The sequence below is a fragment of the Sitodiplosis mosellana genome, unplaced genomic scaffold (assembly GCF_009176505.1).
Source record: "Sitodiplosis mosellana isolate CC-2019 unplaced genomic scaffold, AAFC_SMos_1.0 Smas_scaffold_2, whole genome shotgun sequence".
Taxonomy (NCBI): domain Eukaryota; kingdom Metazoa; phylum Arthropoda; class Insecta; order Diptera; family Cecidomyiidae; genus Sitodiplosis; species Sitodiplosis mosellana.
In genome coordinates this window covers 8,568,435-8,591,584 of record NW_022595245.1, presented here as the reverse complement: position 1 = coordinate 8,591,584, position 23,150 = coordinate 8,568,435, and the positions used below count along the sequence as shown (strand labels likewise).

Genomic DNA, 23,150 nt, shown 5'->3' with positions numbered 1-23,150 from the left:
CTCCATTTTTTGCAAGAGTTCTAAATGTGGTGTTTTTATATTTTCCCAACAAAGAAAGTCAACTATTGGGACAGGTTTTTTTTTGATGAAATTCAATTGAAATTTGTTGAAAAACTCTTAAAATTCTTCCTTGACAAATTGAAAAACACTTGAATGATGTACGATACATCACAGCACAAATACAGCGAAAGTATGACACATCACAAGCGATCGTATTTCGTCGTTCTTCTGTCAACCTCAAGTGTGTGTGCGTGTAACGGGCACATCGACGGTGGTGCGATGTGATCGTGTGCCTCAAATACAAACATATTTGCGATTAGTATTGTAGCCCAAAAGTAAATAAGCGGCTCATGATACTCTAATGTATCGCTGTTATTGATTCTATGTAATTTTCAAAAAAGGAAAGCAAACCCGGGCGACAGGAGTTTCACCGCTACGTTAATATTAGTGACGAATTGGCTGGTATAAAAAGCGAGCTTACCGGTTTTAGCGGTCAGAACGTCTTTCGAACGTGTAAGTGATCACATCGCCTTTTTGACTGGCCATTTTTTCCCGATTCTTCATAAGAAAACAATTTTGGTTTCTGTTCAGTGCATTTCATTGTGGCTTATTTATCTTTGCTATCGGATTGCATATTCAAAGGATTATAGTGAACAACAGTTGCAAATTTGAAGAGAGAAAAAGAGAGAAAGAAAACTGATCGTGAAAACGAAGTGCTTTGAAGTGATTTCTTTTTCTCTTCGATTTTTTTTTTTTAAATTCTCAATCTATTCAAAGCAAATACTGGATTAATCTAATCGACTTCAACCATCGATTTCCGTACTTTCGAATCATTTTATTTTCTCTTTCGAGAAAAAGAGGAAAAAGAGGAGTGATGTGAATGCAACATTTTTAAGGGTGCCTATTATACTCAGACATGTGCTTAAAGTGTTTAGAAAAAAAATTCATTTCAATGAAAAAGAAGGAATAGAATAACGAATTCCAAAATTTTTGTTTCCATTTTCCGATTAATTCAAGTGTGATAGGTGCCTTTTGAATGTTTGTTTTCAACAAAGAAAAAAATGTCATTCGAAATGAAACTTGGACGAAACAAAAAAATTCATTCAACTCGAACACGATGAAATTTCTGTCGTTTGGACTACAAAACTTTAAAAAGAAAATATTTCATATCTAAATATTATATAATACACCCCGCATAAAATTGTAGCAAAAGAGCAACGTTGGCTTGAGCAATGCCGTTAAAATGGAACGAGTGTGAATTTCTATAAAACACTTTGCCACCTACGCACATTCAAGCAAGCAAAAACCTATGGCCAACTATTACACCGATCTCTCGCCTCCGCCTCCGACCGACCGACCCACCGTTTTCAACATAATTCGATCACACCGTGAGACAAATCAATGAACATCCGTCTATGTTCATTTTTCCATGAAATCCACGAATTAAAATTCAATTTGCAAATTGCCCAACAATCTCGATAATTGAGTATTTGAATGAAAGAACCGAAAACGAGAAAGAAAAAAAAATCATTCGGTACACGTAGTCCTTTTGCAGACTGGCGACAAATCCGAACTCAATCATATACATGTGTCTCTCTCACTGTGTGTGTGTGTCTGTGTGAAAAGATTTCGTATTTAGTAACACCGTTCTGAATGTGTTTTCGAATTGGTCAAATAGCTATGTTACGCAAATAGAATTCCTCGGATCCCAGAAATAAAGCGAAAAAACGAAAAAAATAAAAATTCGTTCACCGCGTTTGCGAACGAACCAACCGAAAATCTCAAATACAACACCGACTTATATTGCATTGAGTAGAGAAAAAAAAAGCACGACGGTTCGTGGTGCGCGCATTCCCAAAATAAATTCTATTGCCCACCACACCAAACGATCTCGACCGAATATCCACATCACTGCGATTTCGCATCTCGACCGTGCTGCATCGCGTTAAATGTTGGGCTCTTCTGCGTATAGAGTTTTTAAATAAACTTTTCTCTTTTTTTAAATTTTGAATTCAATTAAGTTCAGGTAGACCACCTTTTTTTTCTCTTCAAAGTAAATTTTTTCATACAAAGTTGGTGAGTTTTTTTTGTTAAGAAGTGTGTCAGTGTACAATTATGTGGCACTTTTTTTTTTAAATAGTTTGATAAAGTGAATTTAAAATTTTTCCATCGATTAAAATCGTCCGAACTTCAATTTCTGCGAAAATTTTCATTCAAATCTTCATTCGAGTACAACTTTGAAACCACAAAATTCAACTTGCTTTTCGAGTATCTTCTTATTTGAAAAAAAAAGTTTTCTGAATTCGTTTAATATTTCCTTTCGACTTCTTTCGAACAACCTAAAAAGTTAATTGATCTTTTATTGTGCAAGCACACTTGTTCAATTTATGTGATAATTGTGGAAAACTTTTCGTCAGACTCATCAGTTGCAACTACATTACAATTTTGAAATAATAAGCCGACGAGTGAAAATGTGTTTGAAAATAATACATACAAAACCGAGCCACGGAGCATAAATAAAACACGAAAAAAATATCTCGTTTAAATGGTTGTTTTCGAGCGTAGAAAAAAAAACAAATTCCTCGATCATTTCATGGCTGTTCGGTTTTCAACGGGACCAACCTACTTTCATACCATTTCAGACACATTGCTTGCGTTACTGATCTCTCGCCGAATGTGTTACGTAAACATAAAAATAGCTCACTTTTTCATAACAAGTGACTCATAGACGTTCACGCAACCACACATGAATATTTTTCGTATTCGATTCGCATTTTGCTGTTTTCGGTTTGCACATTAATTTTTTGTATGATGAAAACCCAGAAAGTAAAATTTAAAATTCGGAATTTTGTATTTATTTGCCTTTCCAAAACAAATGTTCCGTTTTTATTTTCAAGTTAAATTTTCCATAGACTTTTCATTTGAACGAATTTCTCGCCTGGATTTATCTCGCCGCAAGTCGTCGTTCGAATTTGAAAAAAAAAGTTGGTGTAGTAAATTTGGTCAGCGCATATTTATGTGACTTGGTGATCGGGTACAATTATTCGCCAAGCATCGAAATTCACACTCATCGATTCTCACTTCACCGTGGGCTATTTTTAGCCACACACAAAATCAAATCACATTCACCACACGGAATGAAAAACTTCACAAGTGGAAAGAGCAAATTTATCGCCTGTCTATATTTAGGATCAGGCGGAGGCAACCGAAAATTTCGCGCATATGCTGAACAAATTCAGAATGATTTTATGTGAAAAACAAAAACGAAAAAAATAAATAAAGAGAGAGAGGGAGAGAGAGAGAGAGTAAATCTTTCGAACATTTTCAATTCAACATTCCAATTCTGTATTCGCTGAACATAGAGAGAAGAAGATAAAAACGCAACGAAAAAAAAAAACATTTAATTTGTTCGACTGTACTTGTTTACGCAATCTGTTGATTTTCTCTCATTTTTAATTTAAATGTCGATCAATCAGTAGCTAATTAATTTTTAATTCATTTTTTCCACCGCATTTTTTCCATTTCCATCTAGGGAGGCGATTGGGCTCAAACTGGATTAACGAAATACAAAATTATTCTTTTTAAAAGAAAAACGCACACGTGTCTTTAGTTTTTTTTGTTCTGTGTATCGTGAAATAATCGAAGATGGGAAAGCCACCACCAAATCAAGAAAATGAAGATCCAACCCCATACCTTTTCGTTTCTCTCGAACAAAAGCGTATCGATCAATCGAAACCTTACGATTCGAAGAAAGCATGCTGGGTGCCAGATGAGAAAGAGGGTTACGTCTTAGGTGAGATCAAGGCCACCAAGGGTGACATCGTTTCCGTCGGGGTTCCAGGTGGAGAGGTATGCATAACACTGACAAACCGATTCTTTTCTGCTGAGCATTTTTGTGATCGGTGGAAAAATGGTTAAACAAAAAAAAAAAAACATTCAAAATTCCATTTCAATTTATTTGTCATTCACATCAACCTCAACATAAACATATTTCACTTTCCATGAGTTTAGACCAGAAATGTTAAGAAAGAGGACGTTGGTCAAGTCAATCCACCAAAATTCGAAAAAGTTGAAGATATGGCCGATTTGACCTATCTTAACGAAGGTGCTGTTTTGCACAATTTGAAACAACGTTACTACTACAAACTAATCTATGTAAGTATCAATATTCAAACGAAACTAATGGTTGTCTCTTTTTCTTCTTCTTTTTTCCATTACTCAAATCTCGACTCGGCGAAATCTTGAACTCGGAAAATCTATGACAAAACGCTCTGACTCTATCCGAATACAAAAAAAAAAAACAAAAAAAATAATCAATTAGACCAAAGATTTCAAGAAAGATTTGGTCACACAAGTCAATCCACCAAAATATGAGAAGGCAGAAGATATGTCTAACTTGACTTATCTTAACGATGCTTCTGTCCTTCACAATTTGAAGCAACGTTACTACCATAAACTGATCTACGTAAGTTGTACGACCATTGTGTTGGCACGGTTTCTGTTTCGTGTTATGTGCAATGGCCTACCATTTCGATTTCCTCCCCGCGCGGAATACTCCCTCTGCTCATGAACTTCAGACAAATCATGATCGTGAAAACCCCGATATGCACTCAATATGACGCTGCATTCCAGTCTTTTCCTCGACGTTCCGTTTTTTTTCTGCATAACAAACACTACCAACCCCAGAGAGTAAACACAATCAACTAACATTCAATACAATATATAAGCATTTCGAACACTGTATCCAGTAGTATTAGTAATAACATACTCATTATTTGGTCTCAAAAACAAAACAAAAAACATACGAAAAAAATCACACTAACATACGTACAATTTAAAAAACAAAAACTTTCCATAAATTTTCATACTTTTTTTCAACTGGACAAATTTTAGTGCCAGATTCTACAAAAATTACTTCAAAATTCTTTTTTTTACATTTTATTGTACGTTTGCCATCATTTTGGTTTTTCATCTTAGATTACGAAGAGTCAAATTCCGATAACTGAACAATCGGTGATGAGGCCTTCGTAAGAATAATACATTTTTATGATTGGCAGTAAGAAAATGACTCAAACTGCCTGTTATATCCCCCACTCAAAAACTCCAAATTGTGAATTGTGCTCACAAAAGCTACTCTTGGACGCACGATATTCCATTGTTTTGCTATGTTTCAATTTCCACCACAAAGAAAAAAAAATACCCATAGGAAATTGGTTCGTCTACAAACGATAAAAAAAATTATCATGTAGCGAACGTGATTCCGTTTCCATGTCATAGATTCGTGTTTCGTAATTTGTTTCAATTATTTTCTGTTCAATTTTGTATTTGTAATGAACCACATTATAACCACTACTGCATAATGTCGGTTCTTATCAAACTTGACGGAATGGTTGGGAAAATGTCCAAAATGGATTAAAATCCGTTACAAATCATTCATTTCCCATAAGTTCGGTCAAAAAAACACCAACCAAAAATTTTACTCATTGTCTTCCGTTTTTATTACGATTTCTTTCTAACTCGACCTCAAACAGACTTACTCCGGTCTTTTCTGCGTTGCTATCAATCCATACAAACGCTACCCAGTCTATACCAACCGTTGTGCTAAGATGTACCGTGGTAAGCGTCGTAATGAAGTACCACCCCATATTTTTGCCATCTCTGATGGTGCCTACGTCAACATGTTGACCAACCATGAAAATCAATCCATGTTGATTACTGGTGAATCTGGTGCCGGTAAAACTGAAAACACGAAGAAGGTCATTGCCTACTTTGCCACCGTTGGTGCATCGCAAAAGAAGGATGCTGCCGCCGAAAAGAAGGGCTCATTGGAAGATCAAGTCGTCCAAACCAATCCGGTACTTGAAGCCTTCGGTAACGCCAAGACCGTCCGTAACGATAACTCATCTCGTTTCGTAAGTATCACATCGGGCACACCATTTGCCTGTTTAGAGAGACGCTGCACACTTTGCATTTTCGACCGTTCGAATAACATATGGTTTTCCTTAATCAAATAGGGTAAATTCATTCGTATTCACTTCGGTCCATCTGGTAAATTGGCTGGTGCTGATATTGAAACCTACTTGTTGGAAAAAGCTCGTGTCATCTCACAACAATCGTTGGAACGTTCATATCACATCTTCTACCAAATCATGTCTGGTTCAGTTCCTGGAGTTAAAGGTATGATTGTCGGAACTTTTCCTTTTTGTAATGTCACATTTCAAAATGCACTTGTTTAAAATCGACAGCACACGATAAAAAAAAATGAACGATTTACTAGCGATTAGGATTTATTTCAGTTGATTATTGATTAGATTTGAAAGGGACACAACATTTTTTGTAGAATTCTTTTGATTCTTGCGTACATATTGCTGATGCAATCTTAGGCAACCAGAAAACCCTATATCGATATCGATATTGATTTGTATATAATCAAGATTTTGATTTTAGCGGCATTTACCCTTTAGATGTAGATCTTAGAATATCATTTTTTTACAAATAACTAACCCAAATTTCTCCCCATTCTTCAATGAGGCGAATACCGACAGATTTTCTCTTTACCATAGAAAAACGAACCATTTCTTCTTTTGTTTCTAATAATGATTCTCTCTCATGCACTTAATTTTTCCGATGTACCATGTATCCCCCCCCCCCCAAAAAAAAACACACAAATTCGATCATCAACTACTTCCAAAATTCCACAACACCATTTGTTTTTGAAATCATTAGAAGCTTGCTTGCTGTCCAACAACATCAACGACTACCGAATTGTTTCGCAAGGAAAAACCTCAATTCCAGGCGTTGATGATGGCGATGAACTCGAATTGACCGACGTAAGACATCGGCTCGTTTTATTCCACTTCCCGAGTGTTTTAAGTTTTTCTTTGTTCCGGTTTTGTTGTTTAGTAGCGTTATTTTTTTTTCTCATCCACACCTTTTGGTCTCGTACAAGACATGGTCGACCATAAAGTAGTTTTAGTTTTTTCCAACAACCACCCACCCCAAATGGCACACACACAAGACATGCTGCCACATTGTTTGATCACTAAAATTTGGAACGTAGTGATCTATTCTTATTATTAGAATTGATTTTAATCGCTAACATTATGATTAGGAATTTGATTTTTTTTTATTCATAAACATTACCAAACACCGATCCCAAAACACAAAGACCTATGTAACGGTTCTATTTCCCTAAACCATACTCAGAGTATTTGATGCTGTCTAACAACATAAACGACTATCGTATTGTGTCACAAGGCATGACAAAAATACCTGGCGTTGATGATGCAGCTGAATGGGTTGAGATTGATGTAAGACACTGCCAACTTAGATTCTTTTTTTTTATTTTCATTAAACACCAAATAGTATTAGTATAAATATTATACGATTTTCTTTATTCCAAGTGTTTGTTTGTTTGTTAATTTTGTTATTGCATGCCGCTTTATAAACAACTATTTTTTTCTTTTCAAAAATCAAAAGTTTATTCGATAAGGTTGAAATTCAAGTTAGGAATGTGATTGATTACTGCATCATATAAAAAAAAATTCAAGACAAATGAAAGGTTTTCATGGAATACAAGAAAAAAAAATAAACGAAAAAATTCAGTTTTCACTAATATTTTGCGTTTGTGATTGGAATGTGAACCAATTTAGAACTGTGCTTGTTGGGAACACACATTTCCACTTATCCGACTATATGTCAAGGTAAAACAAGGATTCCTGGTGTCAACGATGGTGACGAATTTGAATTGGTCCATGTAAGTCAACGCGAAGTAGATTGAACAACCCAATCCGAATAAGTTAAACAAATATGCCAAAAAAACGATGTTTTTTTTCTGTCTATCTCTCTTAAAACACAGTTAAAATATGTAAATACTTTCCAGAATTGTACAGTATTCATAGCTGGGAGCTGGAACATAAAATTGAAATTAGAATTGGCATATTGAACAACAAAAAAAGAGCTGTCATGACACCAGGAATTCTTTTAGCATCATCAGTATAGAAACAAATTGGATAGCTTGAACACTCCTGCTCCTGGCTATCTGGTCATCATTTTTTTTTAATCGTACATTCCCCGACAACTTGTGTAAAGTGTAAATAAAGTAGAGAGACCGAGAGTATTTTACCTCGAACATAACGAAAACAAGTAGTACGAAGGAGAATTGTGGGACAATTTAGGAGAAATGATATTTTTTTTAAAAACACGACGAACAAAAGATACAGTGACATACAGTGATGGAGAAGCAAATGAGACACACACACAAACACATTACATAGGAAATATCAAAGCAAAATGTGGGCGATATGAATTTGATCACCATTTTTAATCATCGATATATATTTTTTCTTTCTCTTTTGTTCTCACTCTCAAATCCATCGTTCAACAGCCATGTGCTCTTTGTCTGAAAATATCTACGATTACTATAATGTGTCTCAAGGCAAAATCACTATTCCAAGTATGGATGATGGTGAAGAATTTACGCTCACCGACGTAAGTTGTTCGTGTATTGTAACATGTTGTGTTTGGTCACAGTTACCATTATGCATCATGTGTTTATTTGTATGTCCTCGGATCCCAAGAAAAAAAAAACCAATCATACGGTATATCAAGAATTAGAACACACCAAACCGTACTTAAACAAACGAAAAAACGTTTTAATAACCAAAAACCAATCCTCGTTCGAAAATGAACCAACAAAACTAGAACGTACAAAACATAAAACGAACGTAGTATATCTCACATTTTGCAGCGGCCATCACCACCAGTTTTACCCATATGAAGTGACCCCACAACTTTTGTGTGTTTATTCTAAATGTGACCAATGTCGAATGAATCCTCCGATCTAAAACAAAACAAAACAAACAAGAAAATCTGTATTAAACAGGAATCTACATTTATGATTTGTCACCTCTCCAGTTGTTATACTTCTATCGGTCATTCGGATGCAATGTGCCTGTGCATTGCATTTTTTTTTCAACTGAGCGAGACGAAGTTGAAAAGTATTTCCTTTTTCCATTTCTCAATTATTCAAAAAAAAAAATAACAAAAAGTCATAAGTAGTTCTAATTCACCAATCGTCAAATATTCCCCTACCACACCTTTTTTTTTAAATGGAAGACCCGATTTATTCCATAAAAGGAATGACATCCTGTATATTTCAACAAAATCAAAACAAAAATCAAAACAGTAATCATTCCACACAAATATTAAAAAATTTAATTCAAAATGTCAAACCAAAACCTTAATCCAAAACTTCAGAAATAAAAATGCACATAACTCAGCTTGCATGAAATGTATTGTTTCCATGAATTTGTTTCTTTTTTTTCCACTAAAAATAACCACAAAAAATGTAAATGAAACAAATCAGATTAATAATTCGCCAATATTTTGTTTTTTATTAAATAAATGATAAACAACAGCAAGCCTTCGACATCTTGGGCTTCACCAAGGAAGAAAAGGAGAATGTCTACAGGATCACTGCCGCTGTCATGCACATGGGTGGCATGAAGTTCAAGCAACGTGGTCGCGAAGAACAAGCCGAAGCTGATGGTATGGAAGAGGGTGAACGTGTCGCCAAATTGTTGGGCTGTGACGTCCAAGAATTGTACAAGAACTTGTTGAAACCACGTATCAAGGTCGGTAACGAGTTCGTCACCCAAGGTCGTAACAAGGATCAAGTCGCCAACTCAATCGGTGCCTTGTGCAAAGGTACATTCGATCGTTTGTTCAAATGGTTGGTCAAGAAGTGTAACGAAACATTGGACACCAAACAAAAGCGTCAACACTTCATCGGTGTGTTGGATATTGCTGGTTTCGAAATTTTCGAAGTGAGTATCATTTAAATGAAATGCCAACATCAACACATTTATTTATTCATTTTGATTTGGGCGTCTCCTTTATTTCGACTGTATCTTTCTTGAAAAAAAAAATATGGTCGCATAGGATGATTTCTTCTCTATTTTCCATCTAGTTCAGTTCTCTTCGAGAGGTTAAAATTGCCGCTCTATAGCGACGACATCTCCATTTCAATATTATGTCATATTTTAATAATCATTCCAATTTATATTTAGTACAATGGTTTTGAACAACTTTGTATCAACTTTACCAATGAAAAATTGCAACAATTTTTCAACCATGTTATGTTCGTTCTTGAACAAGAAGAATACACAAAGGAAGGTATTCATTGGGAATTCATTGATTTCGGTTTGGATTTGTTGGCCTGCATTGAGCTCATTGAAAAGGTTCGCTGATGTGTTTGAAAAAAAAAACCTCTCTGTTCCTCTTTGTTAGATTTCCATGTAAAGATTAGTTCTGTTAATGTTATGTTGTTTTGAGAAATGAGAATGAATACGCCGAGCGAAAAATGCAATCCACACAGTACACAGTGGTGGAGTAAAGTAGGTATTATTGTGGTTTTTAAATGATTGCCAATCAACAATCCTCAGTAGTCGTAACCGTAGTAATTTCTATTTGTGTTTTTAATAAATGTTCCACAGATATTCATTTGCGTAAGCCATTTCTGTAGCTGTTGATATAAAAAATGTTCTATATCTCTTTCTCCTTGAATGTTGACTTCATATTTCTCCACACATACAAAAATCAATCATTTTCCATGTCCATGTGTAGTAATTAAAACAACAAAACGAAACGATTCCATTTACAATTTGCGATATAATATCTAAAATGTAAACCTATTTTGCCACCTCCTTGATCTTGTAGTATAACGGTTTTGAGCAACTTTGCATCAATTTCACCAACGAAAAATTGCAACAATTCTTCAACCATCACATGTTTGTGTTGGAACAAGAGGAATACAAAAAAGAGGGTATCGATTGGGCATTCATTGATTTCGGAATGGATTTGTTAGCCTGTATCGATTTAATTGAAAAGGTAGTTTCCCCGATTCCCATATTTGATATTTGGTGAACTTTGTTCGCTTACACACATTCTGCACGAATGTTACGGAATATAAGAGACAAATACAACAAATATATGGAAATATTTTCCAACTGATGCACAAATATTGAACAAACTGTCAGCCGAACATTTCCAAAAAAAACATTGATTCGATTCTATTTGTGTTCAGTTGTTTGAATTTGTCGCGTTCTGTGCATGTTCCTGTCCGACTGTTTTTTCTTTTGGTTGAACGATGCATTGATATATATCTTCAATGGAATTTGATTACAAACATGGATGGCCCCTCCCGGATCTTTTTTTGTTCGTTTTTTACCTCTGGATTTGTCACAAGCGAGCATAAATTCCATGGAATGGAAGTGCTCTGGTCCAAATTGATCTTCATCTCTTTGTTCGTCCATTTATTCCCTTTATATATGACTAACTTACCCCAAACATTTATTAATTTCAAAACATATTTTTTTAAACTTTTTTTTTCGGAATCGATATCCAATTTTCACCACCTGGAAAAACACAAACAAAAAACATATATATGATATACCCCTCCTGATGACCGAAAACACAAAATTGGCAAACCACCTCGAAAAATTTGAAATTAAAAAAAATCAAAATTTACATCCCCGGATTCAAAAATTGGTGTGGAATCGTTGTGCTGCAAACGAAAAAAACAAAAACAATTGAACGACATGAAAACAGTACAACGGTTTCGAACAATTGTGTATCAACTTCACTAACGAAAAATTGCAACAATTCTTCAACCATCACATGTTCGTGTTGGAACAAGAAGAATACAAACGTGAAGGTATTGAATGGACCTTCATCGATTTCGGCATGGATCTTCAACAATGTATTGAACTTATTGAAAAGGTATTGCGACCGCTGTTGGGAATATAGCACTGACACAACTCTGTCTCAACAACACACTCCTCTAACTCGATTGATCTTGTGTTTGACTCGTTTGGCCCTAAACATTGCTAATTCATTCAGATTTCTTGTTTTTTAACGTCAAAGCTAACTAACGTGGCTCATCTCACCCTTTCCTCATGGAAAGGATGAATTTAAAACAGAAAAAAAAATCGCATTGCTTCTACCCATTTTGATCGTTTTAATTGAACGATTATTTGTTCTTTACATTTATTCTGGTACAGTTAAATGGTTTTAATCAGCTATGCATAAATTATACGAACGAACGACTTCAACAATTCTTCAACCATCACATGTTCGTGTTGGAACAAGAAGAATACGAACGCGAAGGTATTTCATGGACATTCATTGATTTTGGAATGGACCTTCAACCGTGCATCGCTCTTATCGAAAAGGTGCGATGGAAAATCAATCTCTAAGTTTTCAGTAGACAGATTTCTCTCTCACCATCTCGATATAAAAAAAATCGTTTTCTTCATCACTTTTATTTTCTTTCCTTTTAACTTTTTACACAAAACATGAAATTGGAACGGACGAATCATTTTAGTAATTTGTATTCGATTGCAGTATCTCGATAAAGTATTTGTAGTTCGTTGTAAATTGTTCAGTTTCAGTTGGACGTTTTATGCGTAGCGTTGAAAATACGGCCAAGTTTATGTAAACATACATATTGTCGTAAAATTTGATGGAAAGTAGCAGAAAAAGCGATTAGCTGCGATTAGAATTAAAACCATAGATCTGTACACGTTATATGCATTGCACCAATGAGACTAACCCAAGAAAAGTTATTATAAATGTAAGCGCTTAACAAGAACACAGCTGCTTGAGCAAGGTAAGCCTCAAACTATTAGCATTGATCACATTAAATTGTGGACAAAAAGTTTTTGCAAAATTATATTTATTATATCTGTTTAGTATATGCATGCCTACCGAGTTTGTTTGTGAAAAAAAAAAGTAATTGCCCCATTGAAAACGTGATTACGAGAAAATCTAACGCATTTGTTTTTCTCTTTCTCTTCCTTCGACACATTTTCCACACACAGCCAATGGGTATCTTGTCAATTCTTGAAGAAGAATCTATGTTCCCGAAAGCCACCGATCAAACCTTCGCTGAAAAATTGACCACCAACCATTTGGGCAAATCGGCTCCATTCCGTAAAGCCCCACCAGCAAAGGCTGGCCAACAACAAGCCCACTTTGCTATTGCCCATTACGCCGGTACTGTGCCATACAACATCACCGGTTGGTTGGAAAAGAACAAGGATCCATTGAACGACACCGTTGTCGATCAATTCAAGAAATCAGCAAACAAATTGTTGATTGAGATCTTCGCCGCTGATGCCGGTCAATCTGGTGGTGGTGGCGGTGACGCTAAAGGTGGTCGTGGTAAGAAGGGTGGTGGCTTCGCTACCGTCTCATCATCATACCGTGAACAATTGAACAACTTGATGGCCACATTGCGTGCCACTCAACCTCATTTCGTCCGTTGTATTATTCCAAATGAAATGAAACAACCGGGAGTCATCGACTCACACTTGGTCATGCATCAATTGACCTGTAACGGTGTGTTGGAAGGTATCCGTATTTGCCGTAAAGGTTTCCCCAACAGAATGGTCTACCCAGATTTCAAACTCCGGTAAGTGTCAACTGTTCCACGCTATCTCGACTTCATTCCATTTTTTTTGAATCTTTTTTTTTGATAAAGCAAATATTTTTTAAAGAATTTTTTTTTTTGAAGAAACCGATTTTTTTATATGAACCGTCCGAATTTTTGAATGTCTCAAATACTGATAGAGAATATGAACTTTTTTTAGTTATATGATCATTGCACCGGCTATCATGACCAGTGAAAAAGATCAAAAGAAAGCCGCACAGAAATGTTTTGATTCGGTGGGATTGGATCCAGACATGTACCGTATTGGTCATACAAAGGCGAGATATTTTGATTGTCTTTTCCCAAATTATTACTGTCTGCTTACTGTTCATTCGGTATTCACAAACCTTTCCACTCTGGACCATGAAACCAATCTCTCTCTCTCTCTGTTTTTATATCCGTCGATGTGTCGCATGAAATTTTCTCTTTCGAATCTTGATACAAACATCTTCTCATTCCCTGTTTTTGGATACGTGTCCTATGGACATTTGTTCGAATTTTTGTGATTTTTTGAAACCAAACATATTTTTTTGTGATTTTGACCATTTTTTGTCCATCCAATGTTGGAATCCTTTTTTTTCCTGAATGGGACTTGATTCATATTGTTATACACAAATCATCTGTTTTACACTTGTTTTTTTCTTGTTCCTTTTTGTGAACAAAAATTCCTCTTTAACTAAATTTCATTTTGAAAATAAACCAACAACACCATTCACAACATAGATATAAGATTCTTGCGACTCAAGCGATTGCCGGAGTAACTGATCCACAGAAAGTGGCCAAACTGATTTTGGAGTCAACGGGTTTGGATCCAGAAAATTATCGTCTTGGAAATTCAAAGGCATGATAAACCATATAATTGCGCCAATTCTCAATTACGGTTTTTTCTTTGTCACGCATATTTTTCTGTAGAGTTTTACTTAGAGCAAAAGTAGTGGTTACTAGACAATTTTTTTTACCTCCTTTCCCCCCACTTTGTTCCTCCACCAATCAACTGTGCACCACCAATTCATTTTACAATTAATTGTTCATACGACGACAGAAAAAAAATCAGGTTGATTCAATGAAATATGGACTTTATATGATACGGTTTTTCCTTCAAGCCAAACACACAGGCTCGTTGCTGCTGTGATTCTGTTTATTTGCTACTTTTTTTTGTTCATCCTTTGGTTATTATTCACAAAATATTCAAATTTAATGAGAAAAAAAACCGTTTGCCGTTATCCCCTTTTCCCGACACCAGTTACCAAATTCTCTGCCCAAAACTGATCCAAGGTGTAAGTGATCCGAAAAAGGTTGCCGGCATTATTTTGGAACAAACTGGATTGGCTGATGATACCTTCCGTCTTGGAAACACTAAGGCACGATTATTCACATTGTTATTTGTTTGTTATTGAATCGCGCGCGCGCAAGCTGCTACTACATAATGATGGTTTTTTTTTCTAATTATCAATAATCGATTCGTTGACATTCTAACGTCGTTTTTTATGTGTAAATAAGTGTTTCAAAATTTTTAATCGACTGATCAACTGTGAAGCAAGTGTCCATAGTGCTCAAATCGCATAAAATCACAATAAGACGGCAATCAAATGCGATTTGTTGACTTGGCCTATCTTCGTGTATAAATTTCGCTTTATTTTTCTCTCTATCTTACAAATTCATGCCATATATCAAGCGTCGTGTTGCATTCGAAAGACAATTGCAACAAACGAACAAGAAATCTCTAACGAGAAAAGGGATATATACATCCAAGGCATCATCTACACAGTACCATGACTATGACTCAACTTGTGTAATCATTTTTTTCACCATGAAACCTTTAGTTTTAGACGTTTGACTTCTTTTTTGTGTGGTAAAAAAGGAAACGCTGCACAATTCCAGCACCTTTTTAAGTGCTAGTTAGTCAATTAGTTCTAAGATACATTCCTAAAATCAAATGGTTTATCTGAGAAGGACATTGATCATTCTTTAATTCATAAAATCATTTACCATAGACTCAATACTTAGTTGATTTAACTGAACATGTGCATCGAACAGAAACTGCTTTACACAGAACATAAAAACATCAACTGTTCATCGATGCGTTTTTAGTCATAAGCCCTTTTAAATTCATTTAAATTTTTGTAGCTGTAACTCGTAAGGTATTTAACACAATTTCGTTTCCATTTTTTTCTCACACTGTTTGTTAAAATCCAATCATAAAAACGCACACAACACAGATACTCAATTCTGTGCGTCAATAAACTAAAACCGCCAATAACTCCTGAAAAGTCTGCTAGAGTTATTTTGGAGCACCTTGATCTTGATCCTGAATCATTCCGATTTGGTAACACTAAGGTACTGAGTACACCATATCGTAGTTCAAATTGCACGTTAAAACATTTTTTTCTTCACTGTTTCGTTTACTGTTTGGAATGTTAACAACAACCACAAAAACCAATGACAAAAAAAAACAAAAACCAAAATGCCTAACGCTCCATGCCACTTTTATGAAAAAACCCACTTTAACCGAAAAAAAAAACACGAAAAAGTCACTTCAAGTGAGATTCACTCATTTGTGTGAATTTTTCTCCGCTTTGTAAAATGGTCAACTTTGCGATGATCACATTCTAATTGATTTATTTTCTTCTGCTGTCCGTCCGACGTTTGCTTTCTCTCTCTCTCTCTCTCTCTACGTTGAAATCAATTGCACAATATATAGGTGTTCTTCCGTGCTGGTGTCTTGGGTCAAATGGAAGAATTCCGTGACGAACGTCTCGGCAAGATCATGTCATGGATGCAAGCCTGGATCCGTGGTTACTTGTCACGTAAAGAATACAAGAAGATCCAAGAACAACGTATCGCCCTCCAAATTGTCCAACGTAACTTGCGCAAATACATGCAATTGCGTACCTGGCCATGGTGGAAATTGTGGCAAAAGGTCAAGCCTTTGCTCAATGTTACACGTGTTGAAGACGAAATTGCTGTAAGTATTACTGAAATGATGTTGGCTGCTACCGTTGTCGTCATCAGAAATGCTCAAAACGGATGCGAATGTGTGTCAGGTTGCAACATCGTCATATTTAAACTACCGTTAAAACTGTCAGCATACCGTAACCATCCGATCAGCAATCGGTTTAATTCTCGCCATAAATTTATTCGCGCCATTACAAAACGGAATTTTCGAGTATAAATTTAGAATTTCAATGTTGATTCAAGCAGGTAAAATGTATTTCATTTTTATGAGTGCGTAGGATGGATGCATCACATGAAACATTTTCGATCGACAAAAAATTATTGGAGAAAATCGAGTATTCAGTTCGGTTTTGATACTCATCAAAATCACATTCGCACTCCGGAATTCGTTTTGAGCGAAAGAAAACGACACAGATTTGTTTCACTGTAGTTGAAGCGCAAGAAGTAAAATGGAATTTACTAACGATTCTTCATTTGTTCAGAAATTGGAAGAGAAAGCCCGTAAAGCCGAAGAAGCTCTTGAAGCCGAAACCAAAGTACGCAAAGATTTGGAAGGTCTTAACTCAAAATTGTTAGCCGAAAAAACTGCCCTTTTGGATTCATTGGCTGGCGAGAAGGGATCATTGCAAGAATACCAAGAGAAATCAGCTAAATTGCAAGCCCAAAAGAACGATCTCGATAATCAACTTCGTGTAAGTTTTTTTTTTGTTTTTTTTTTTTTGTAAAATGAAAACGTGAACAATTGTCGAATGTGTTTTGGTAATTTATTGGATATTGTTATATGAAAACAGGACACCCAAGACCGTTTGTCACAAGAAGAAGATGCCCGCAACCAATTGTTCCAACAAAAGAAGAAATTGGAACAAGAATGCAGTGGATTGAAGAAGGATATCGAAGATTTGGAACTCAGCGTCCAGAAGATCGATCAAGATAAGGCCACCAAAGATCATCAAATTCGTAACTTGAACGATGAAATCGCCCATCAAGACGAGCTTATCAACAAATTGAACAAAGAAAAGAAATTACAAGGTGAAACCAACCAAAAGACCGGTGAAGAATTGCAAGCTGCCGAAGATAAGATCAACCACTTGAACAAAGTGAAAGCCAAGCTCGAACAAACCTTGGACGAACTTGAAGACTCATTGGAACGTGAGAAGAAATTGCGCGGTGATGTCGAGAAGGCCAAACGCAAGGTATGTGTGTCATTTTGTAACGAACATTTATTGTCGGTTGTGAATTGTGATTTTTCTCATTGTGATTATGTGTCCGTTTTTGGTGTTCAGGTTGAAGGTGACTTGAAATTGACCCAAGAAGCCGTCGCCGATTTGGAACGCAACAAGAAGGAACTCGAACAAGCCATCGCCCGTAAAGACAAGGAATTGTCATCACTCACCGCCAAATTGGAAGATGAACAATCCGTTGTTAGCAAGAGCCAAAAACAAATCAAGGAATTGCAATCACGCATCGAAGAACTCGAAGAAGAAGTCGAAGCCGAACGTCAAGCTCGTGCCAAGGCTGAGAAACAACGTGCCGATTTGGCCCGTGAACTCGAAGAATTGGGTGAACGTCTTGAAGAAGCCGGTGGCGCCACATCCGCGCAAATCGAACTCAACAAGAAACGTGAAGCCGAACTCAGCAAACTCCGTCGCGATTTGGAAGAAGCTAACATTCAACATGAAGGTACATTGGCCAATCTCCGCAAGAAGCACAATGACGCTGTTGCTGAAATGGCCGAACAAGTCGATCAACTCAACAAATTGAAGGCTAAGTAAGTACACAGTGAGCGATTTAGATGCTTTTTCTCTTTTTAAATTGAACAATTTTAAAGAAACAAAAAAAAACAAAAATTCATGGGATAAATTCTTGAAATAATAAATTGAATTTAGAGCTGAGCACGATCGTCAAAGCGCACACAATGAACTCGTTAACACTCGTACCGCTTGTGACCAACTCGCACGTGAGAAGGTAATTGCTTGTTCAGTGTTTTGCCACAACAAAACCAACAAGAACACTTTCTACACGTTAAAAACACAGACAAACAATAAAAAAAAGCTACACCAAAACACTCATTCGGTATATGTTTATCCTGCTCGTGCTCCAGCCCAATCGTTTTATTTTTATTATTATCATTTTTGTTGTTTAATAAATCCCTTTCAATTGAACCAACCAACAAATCCTTGATCCAATCGAATCTAAACCAAACACATTATCTGTTGTAACATAGGGCTGAAAAGGAAAAGTCCCAATACTTCGGTGAATTGACTGATCTTCGTGGAAGCGTTGACCATCTTGCCAACGAAAAGGTATATTGCGACGAACTGACTGAAACATGCAAACTGCTTCTAAACGCCTGCGCAATTCTCTTTCTCTATCCAAAAAAAAATTCTCTGACCCTAATCCACACAATTCTTTCCTTTTTGCTGAGCTTTTCATATTAACACATATACTGAATATACACACACACACACAACACACATACATAGTACACGATTATTACACAGCTAAATGCAATGCAATGCACAGTTTTCCTCACATTTGAACTATTGAAACTAATATGCAATTTTTGACCGTATGAACACAGGCTGCCCAAGAAAAGATCGCCAAGCAACTCCAACACACCTTGAACGAAGTACAAAGCAAACTCGACGAAACCAACCGCACTCTCAACGACTTCGATGCCCAAAAGAAGAAGCTCTCAATTGAAAACTCCGACCTCCTTCGTCAACTCGAAGAAGCCGAATCACAAGTTTCGCAATTGTCGAAGATCAAGATTTCACTCACTACCCAACTTGAAGACACCAAACGTTTGGCCGATGAAGAATCACGCGAACGTGCCACTTTGTTGGGCAAATTCCGTAACTTGGAACACGACTTGGACAACCTCCGTGAACAAGTTGAAGAAGAAGGTGAAGGCAAAGCTGATTTGCAACGTCAACTCAGCAAGGCTAACGCTGAAGCTCAAGTCTGGCGCACCAAATACGAATCGGACGGTGTTGCCCGTTCAGAAGAATTGGAAGAAGCCAAGAGAAAGTTGCAAGCTCGTTTGGCTGAAGCTGAAGAAACCATCGAATCACTCAACCAAAAATGCATCGCTTTGGAAAAGACCAAGCAACGTTTGTCAACCGAAGTCGAAGACTTGCAATTGGAAGTCGACCGTGCCAATGCCATTGCCAACGCTGCCGAAAAGAGACAAAAGGCATTCGACAAAATCATTGCCGAATGGAAACTCAAGGTCGACGATTTGGCTGCTGAACTTGATGCATCACAGAAGGAATGCCGCAACTACTCAACCGAATTGTTCCGTCTTAAGGGCGCCTACGAAGAGGGACAAGAACAATTGGAAGCTGTCCGTCGTGAGAACAAGAATCTCGCCGATGAAGTTAAGGACCTTCTTGACCAAATTGGTGAAGGTGGCCGCAACATCCATGAAATCGAAAAGGCACGCAAACGCTTGGAAGCCGAAAAAGATGAACTCCAAGCCGCTCTTGAAGAGGCTGAAGCCGCTTTGGAACAAGAAGAGAACAAAGTATTACGTGCACAACTTGAGTTGTCGCAAGTACGTCAAGAAATCGACCGTCGCATCCAAGAGAAAGAAGAAGAATTCGAAAACACACGCAAGAACCACCAACGTGCCCTCGACTCAATGCAAGCTTCACTCGAAGCCGAAGCCAAAGGAAAGGCTGAGGCATTGCGCATGAAGAAGAAGTTGGAAGCCGACATCAACGAACTCGAAATCGCTTTGGACCACGCCAACAAGGTAAGCAACCGCTTTAATTTGTTCTTTGTTGATCAAAAGTTGAGAATCCTTCAAAAAAAAAAACGGTTTGCTAATGGCTCTTATCCACCCATCCAAATTCTAGGCCAACGCTGAAGCCCAAAAGAACATCAAACGCTACCAACAACAACTTAAAGACTTGCAAACCGCATTGGAAGAAGAACAACGTGCCCGCGACGATGCTCGTGAACAACTTGGCATCTCAGAACGTCGTGCCAACGCCCTTCAAAACGAACTTGAAGAATCACGTACATTGCTCGAACAAGCCGACCGTGGACGTCGTCAAGCCGAACAAGAATTGGGAGATGCTCACGAACAACTCAACGAAATCTCCGCCCAAAACGCTTCGATTTCAGCTGCCAAACGCAAGTTGGAATCAGAACTTCAAACATTGCATTCAGATTTGGATGAATTGTTGAACGAAGCCAAGAACTCCGAAGAAAAGGCCAAGAAGGCTATGGTTGATGCTGCCCGTCTTGCCGATGAACTCCGTGCCGAACAAGACCATGCACAAACACAAGAGAAATTGCGCAAGGCCCTTGAACAACAAATCAAGGAATTGCAAGTTCGTTTGGATGAAGCCGAAGCTAACGCCCTTAAAGGTGGTAAGAAGGCAATCCAAAAATTGGAACAACGTGTCCGTGAACTCGAAAACGAATTGGACGGTGAACAACGACGACATGCCGATGCTCAAAAGAATCTCCGCAAATCAGAACGTCGCATCAAGGAATTGACCTTCCAATCAGAAGAGGACCGTAAGAACCATGAACGTATGCAAGACTTGGTCGACAAACTTCAACAAAAGATCAAGACATACAAGAGACAAATCGAAGAAGCCGAAGAAATTGCCGCTCTCAACTTGGCCAAATTCCGCAAAGCCCAACAAGAACTCGAAGAAGCTGAAGAGCGCGCTGACTTGGCTGAACAAGCCATCAGTAAATTCCGTGCTAAGGGACGAGGTGGTTCAATGGCACGTGGTGGTAGCCCAGGCGTAAGTATCCCCCATTCATTTCATTCCAATATTTAAGAAAAAAAACAAATACGCGAATCAATACCTAATTATAATGACCTAAAACGATGAACGCGATTGAACTGTAAAATCCGATTTCATTTCTGATTATATAGCAAACAACAAGTAAAGTACCAATGGTACGCAAGAGTGCGCTGGAATAAATTATTTAAACAGCATTTGTAAGTGAATTTGAAAGAGAATGAAACAAAACACAAAAAAAAAACTCCAAAGCCATCAGAAATTGTTCCCCCAAACATTTATTTTTCTTATTGTTTTTTTTTTTATATGTTGTTGAATGTGCTGCTGTAATTCTGTTTGCATAACTCAACTATCTCATATACACAGTATACCCCCACACAAAAAAAAACAAATTCTCTCATATCTCAAATATTGTTGTTACTTTTTTTTCTCTAATCGATCGCACACACATCTGTGATAAAATATTTTTTTTTATCTCTTTCTCACAAAATTCGACATTTTACTCTCACTCTTGCACACCTCTCTTCTCACACTTTACAATTTTATTCAAAGTCAAACCAAAGATTTTTTTTTTGTATTGTTGTTGAAAAAGTGCACCACAAAACGTGCCGCTTTTTTTATTATTCGACGTTGAAAATTTAATTTTAAGCGAATGAATTCATAAAAACAAACAATCGAAAAAACAGACAAATGAATGTGGAAAAAAAACACACATACACACATGAAAACAAAAACCATTTCATTTCGGAATGAGTTAAATGTTTAGCAAATAAATACTACCCGATGCTTTCGAATGTTCCTGAAGTAAATGGATCATCATTACATGTTGAATCATTTTTTTCCGCTGCTACTCAATATGTTATTCCGTTCTAATCGTTTGATTATCTTTTGCAGCCACGAGCACAATCTGTACGACCAGATGGATTTGGCACCTTCCCACCAAGATTCGACCTTGCTCCAGAAAACGATTTCTTCGCTTAAACTAATAACTATTTTATAAAATAAACCAACAAAAAAAAACAACAACTTCATATATGCAGAAATAAAAAGAAAATTGATACACACATGAAAGAACAAAAAAAAACTAGAGACACAAACCAGCACCGTTCAATCACAACGACTCGGGCCGAACATCGAAACGAGCTGCATACGTCAAGCGTCCCGATATAATCTAATTTTTACTTTTTAAAATCGAAATTTTTATGTTTTTTTCATCATTTCTAATATACAAGCCAACATACAACAATAATAAAAAAAGGAATAATGCCGACACACATATTTTTATCATTCGCATCAAAAGTATAGAATGGATTCAATTGATTTGGTATCTTTATCTATCTTTCTTTACACCAAGAATAAAAATACACATCGATGAAATATAATTTTATAATTTTAAAAAGAAAAAAAAAACAATTGTATTTAGTTTTCAAAACGAATAATACACGCGTTTTGCTATCGATTAGCTTGATTTTGATCGGATTTCGATTTTTTTTTTCTATCCAACACAAAATCTAAAGACACAAGTGCAACAAAATCGCAGAACAAATGAAGCCCAAACATCAACACCACGGAACCGATCTAGATCGCTATTCGATTGACAGAATAATATAATCCATTTATATGTGTGACACTTGAGAAAATAAAAAAAATATTTAATTTACAAGAAAAAAAAAATATCCCGGTATTTTTGGTTCATGAACCCAATTTTATGCATACTTTTGGCCAGTTGAATGAAGTGGCTGATTTAATTTGAGAAGAGAAAATCATTTAAAATATACTGGACTGGCCAACCGAAGAATCACATCAATTTATCAGATACTTGCCTCGTCCAAATCTTTACTCACCCTATTCTTAATTCTCATTCATCTCTGGAAAAAAAGTTTGCGTAGGATTTTTAAAAAAATATGCTTGAAATGATGCGGAGTTAATTTCCATTT

The 23,150-nt window shown here is 36.6% G+C and overlaps 1 protein-coding gene across 50 annotated transcripts; it reads left to right on the top strand.

Annotated features, from left to right (window-relative positions):
• The first annotated feature begins 258 nt into the window (after positions 1-258).
• LOC129565099 (myosin heavy chain, muscle) lies at positions 259-22,887 on the top strand. Of its 50 annotated transcripts, none has more exons than XM_055439563.1 (19): positions 1,811-2,076; positions 3,533-3,849; positions 4,012-4,155; positions 5,532-5,912; positions 6,015-6,177; positions 6,727-6,830; positions 9,420-9,827; positions 11,611-11,781; positions 12,882-13,474; positions 13,653-13,770; positions 16,194-16,457; positions 16,930-17,139; positions 17,239-17,640; positions 17,731-18,215; positions 18,334-18,412; positions 19,029-20,204; positions 20,308-21,213; positions 21,348-21,413; positions 22,108-22,887. In XM_055439563.1, the coding sequence occupies exons 2-18, from the start codon at positions 3,646-3,648 to the stop codon at positions 21,393-21,395; spliced, it is 5,856 nt and encodes a 1,951-aa protein (XP_055295538.1). In that variant the 5' UTR covers positions 1,811-2,076; positions 3,533-3,645; the 3' UTR covers positions 21,396-21,413; positions 22,108-22,887. The 50 variants fall into 50 exon arrangements, with proteins under 50 accessions (XP_055295534.1, XP_055295535.1, XP_055295487.1 ...); XM_055439562.1 differs by lacking the exons at positions 4,012-4,155; positions 13,653-13,770; positions 18,334-18,412 and adding exons at positions 4,322-4,465; positions 14,736-14,853; positions 18,672-18,750 and having other exon boundaries at positions 1,840-2,076; XM_055439559.1 differs by lacking the exons at positions 1,811-2,076; positions 6,727-6,830; positions 13,653-13,770; positions 18,334-18,412; positions 21,348-21,413 and adding exons at positions 259-513; positions 7,207-7,310; positions 14,736-14,853; positions 18,672-18,750.
• The last annotated feature ends 263 nt before the right edge of the window (positions 22,888-23,150 follow it).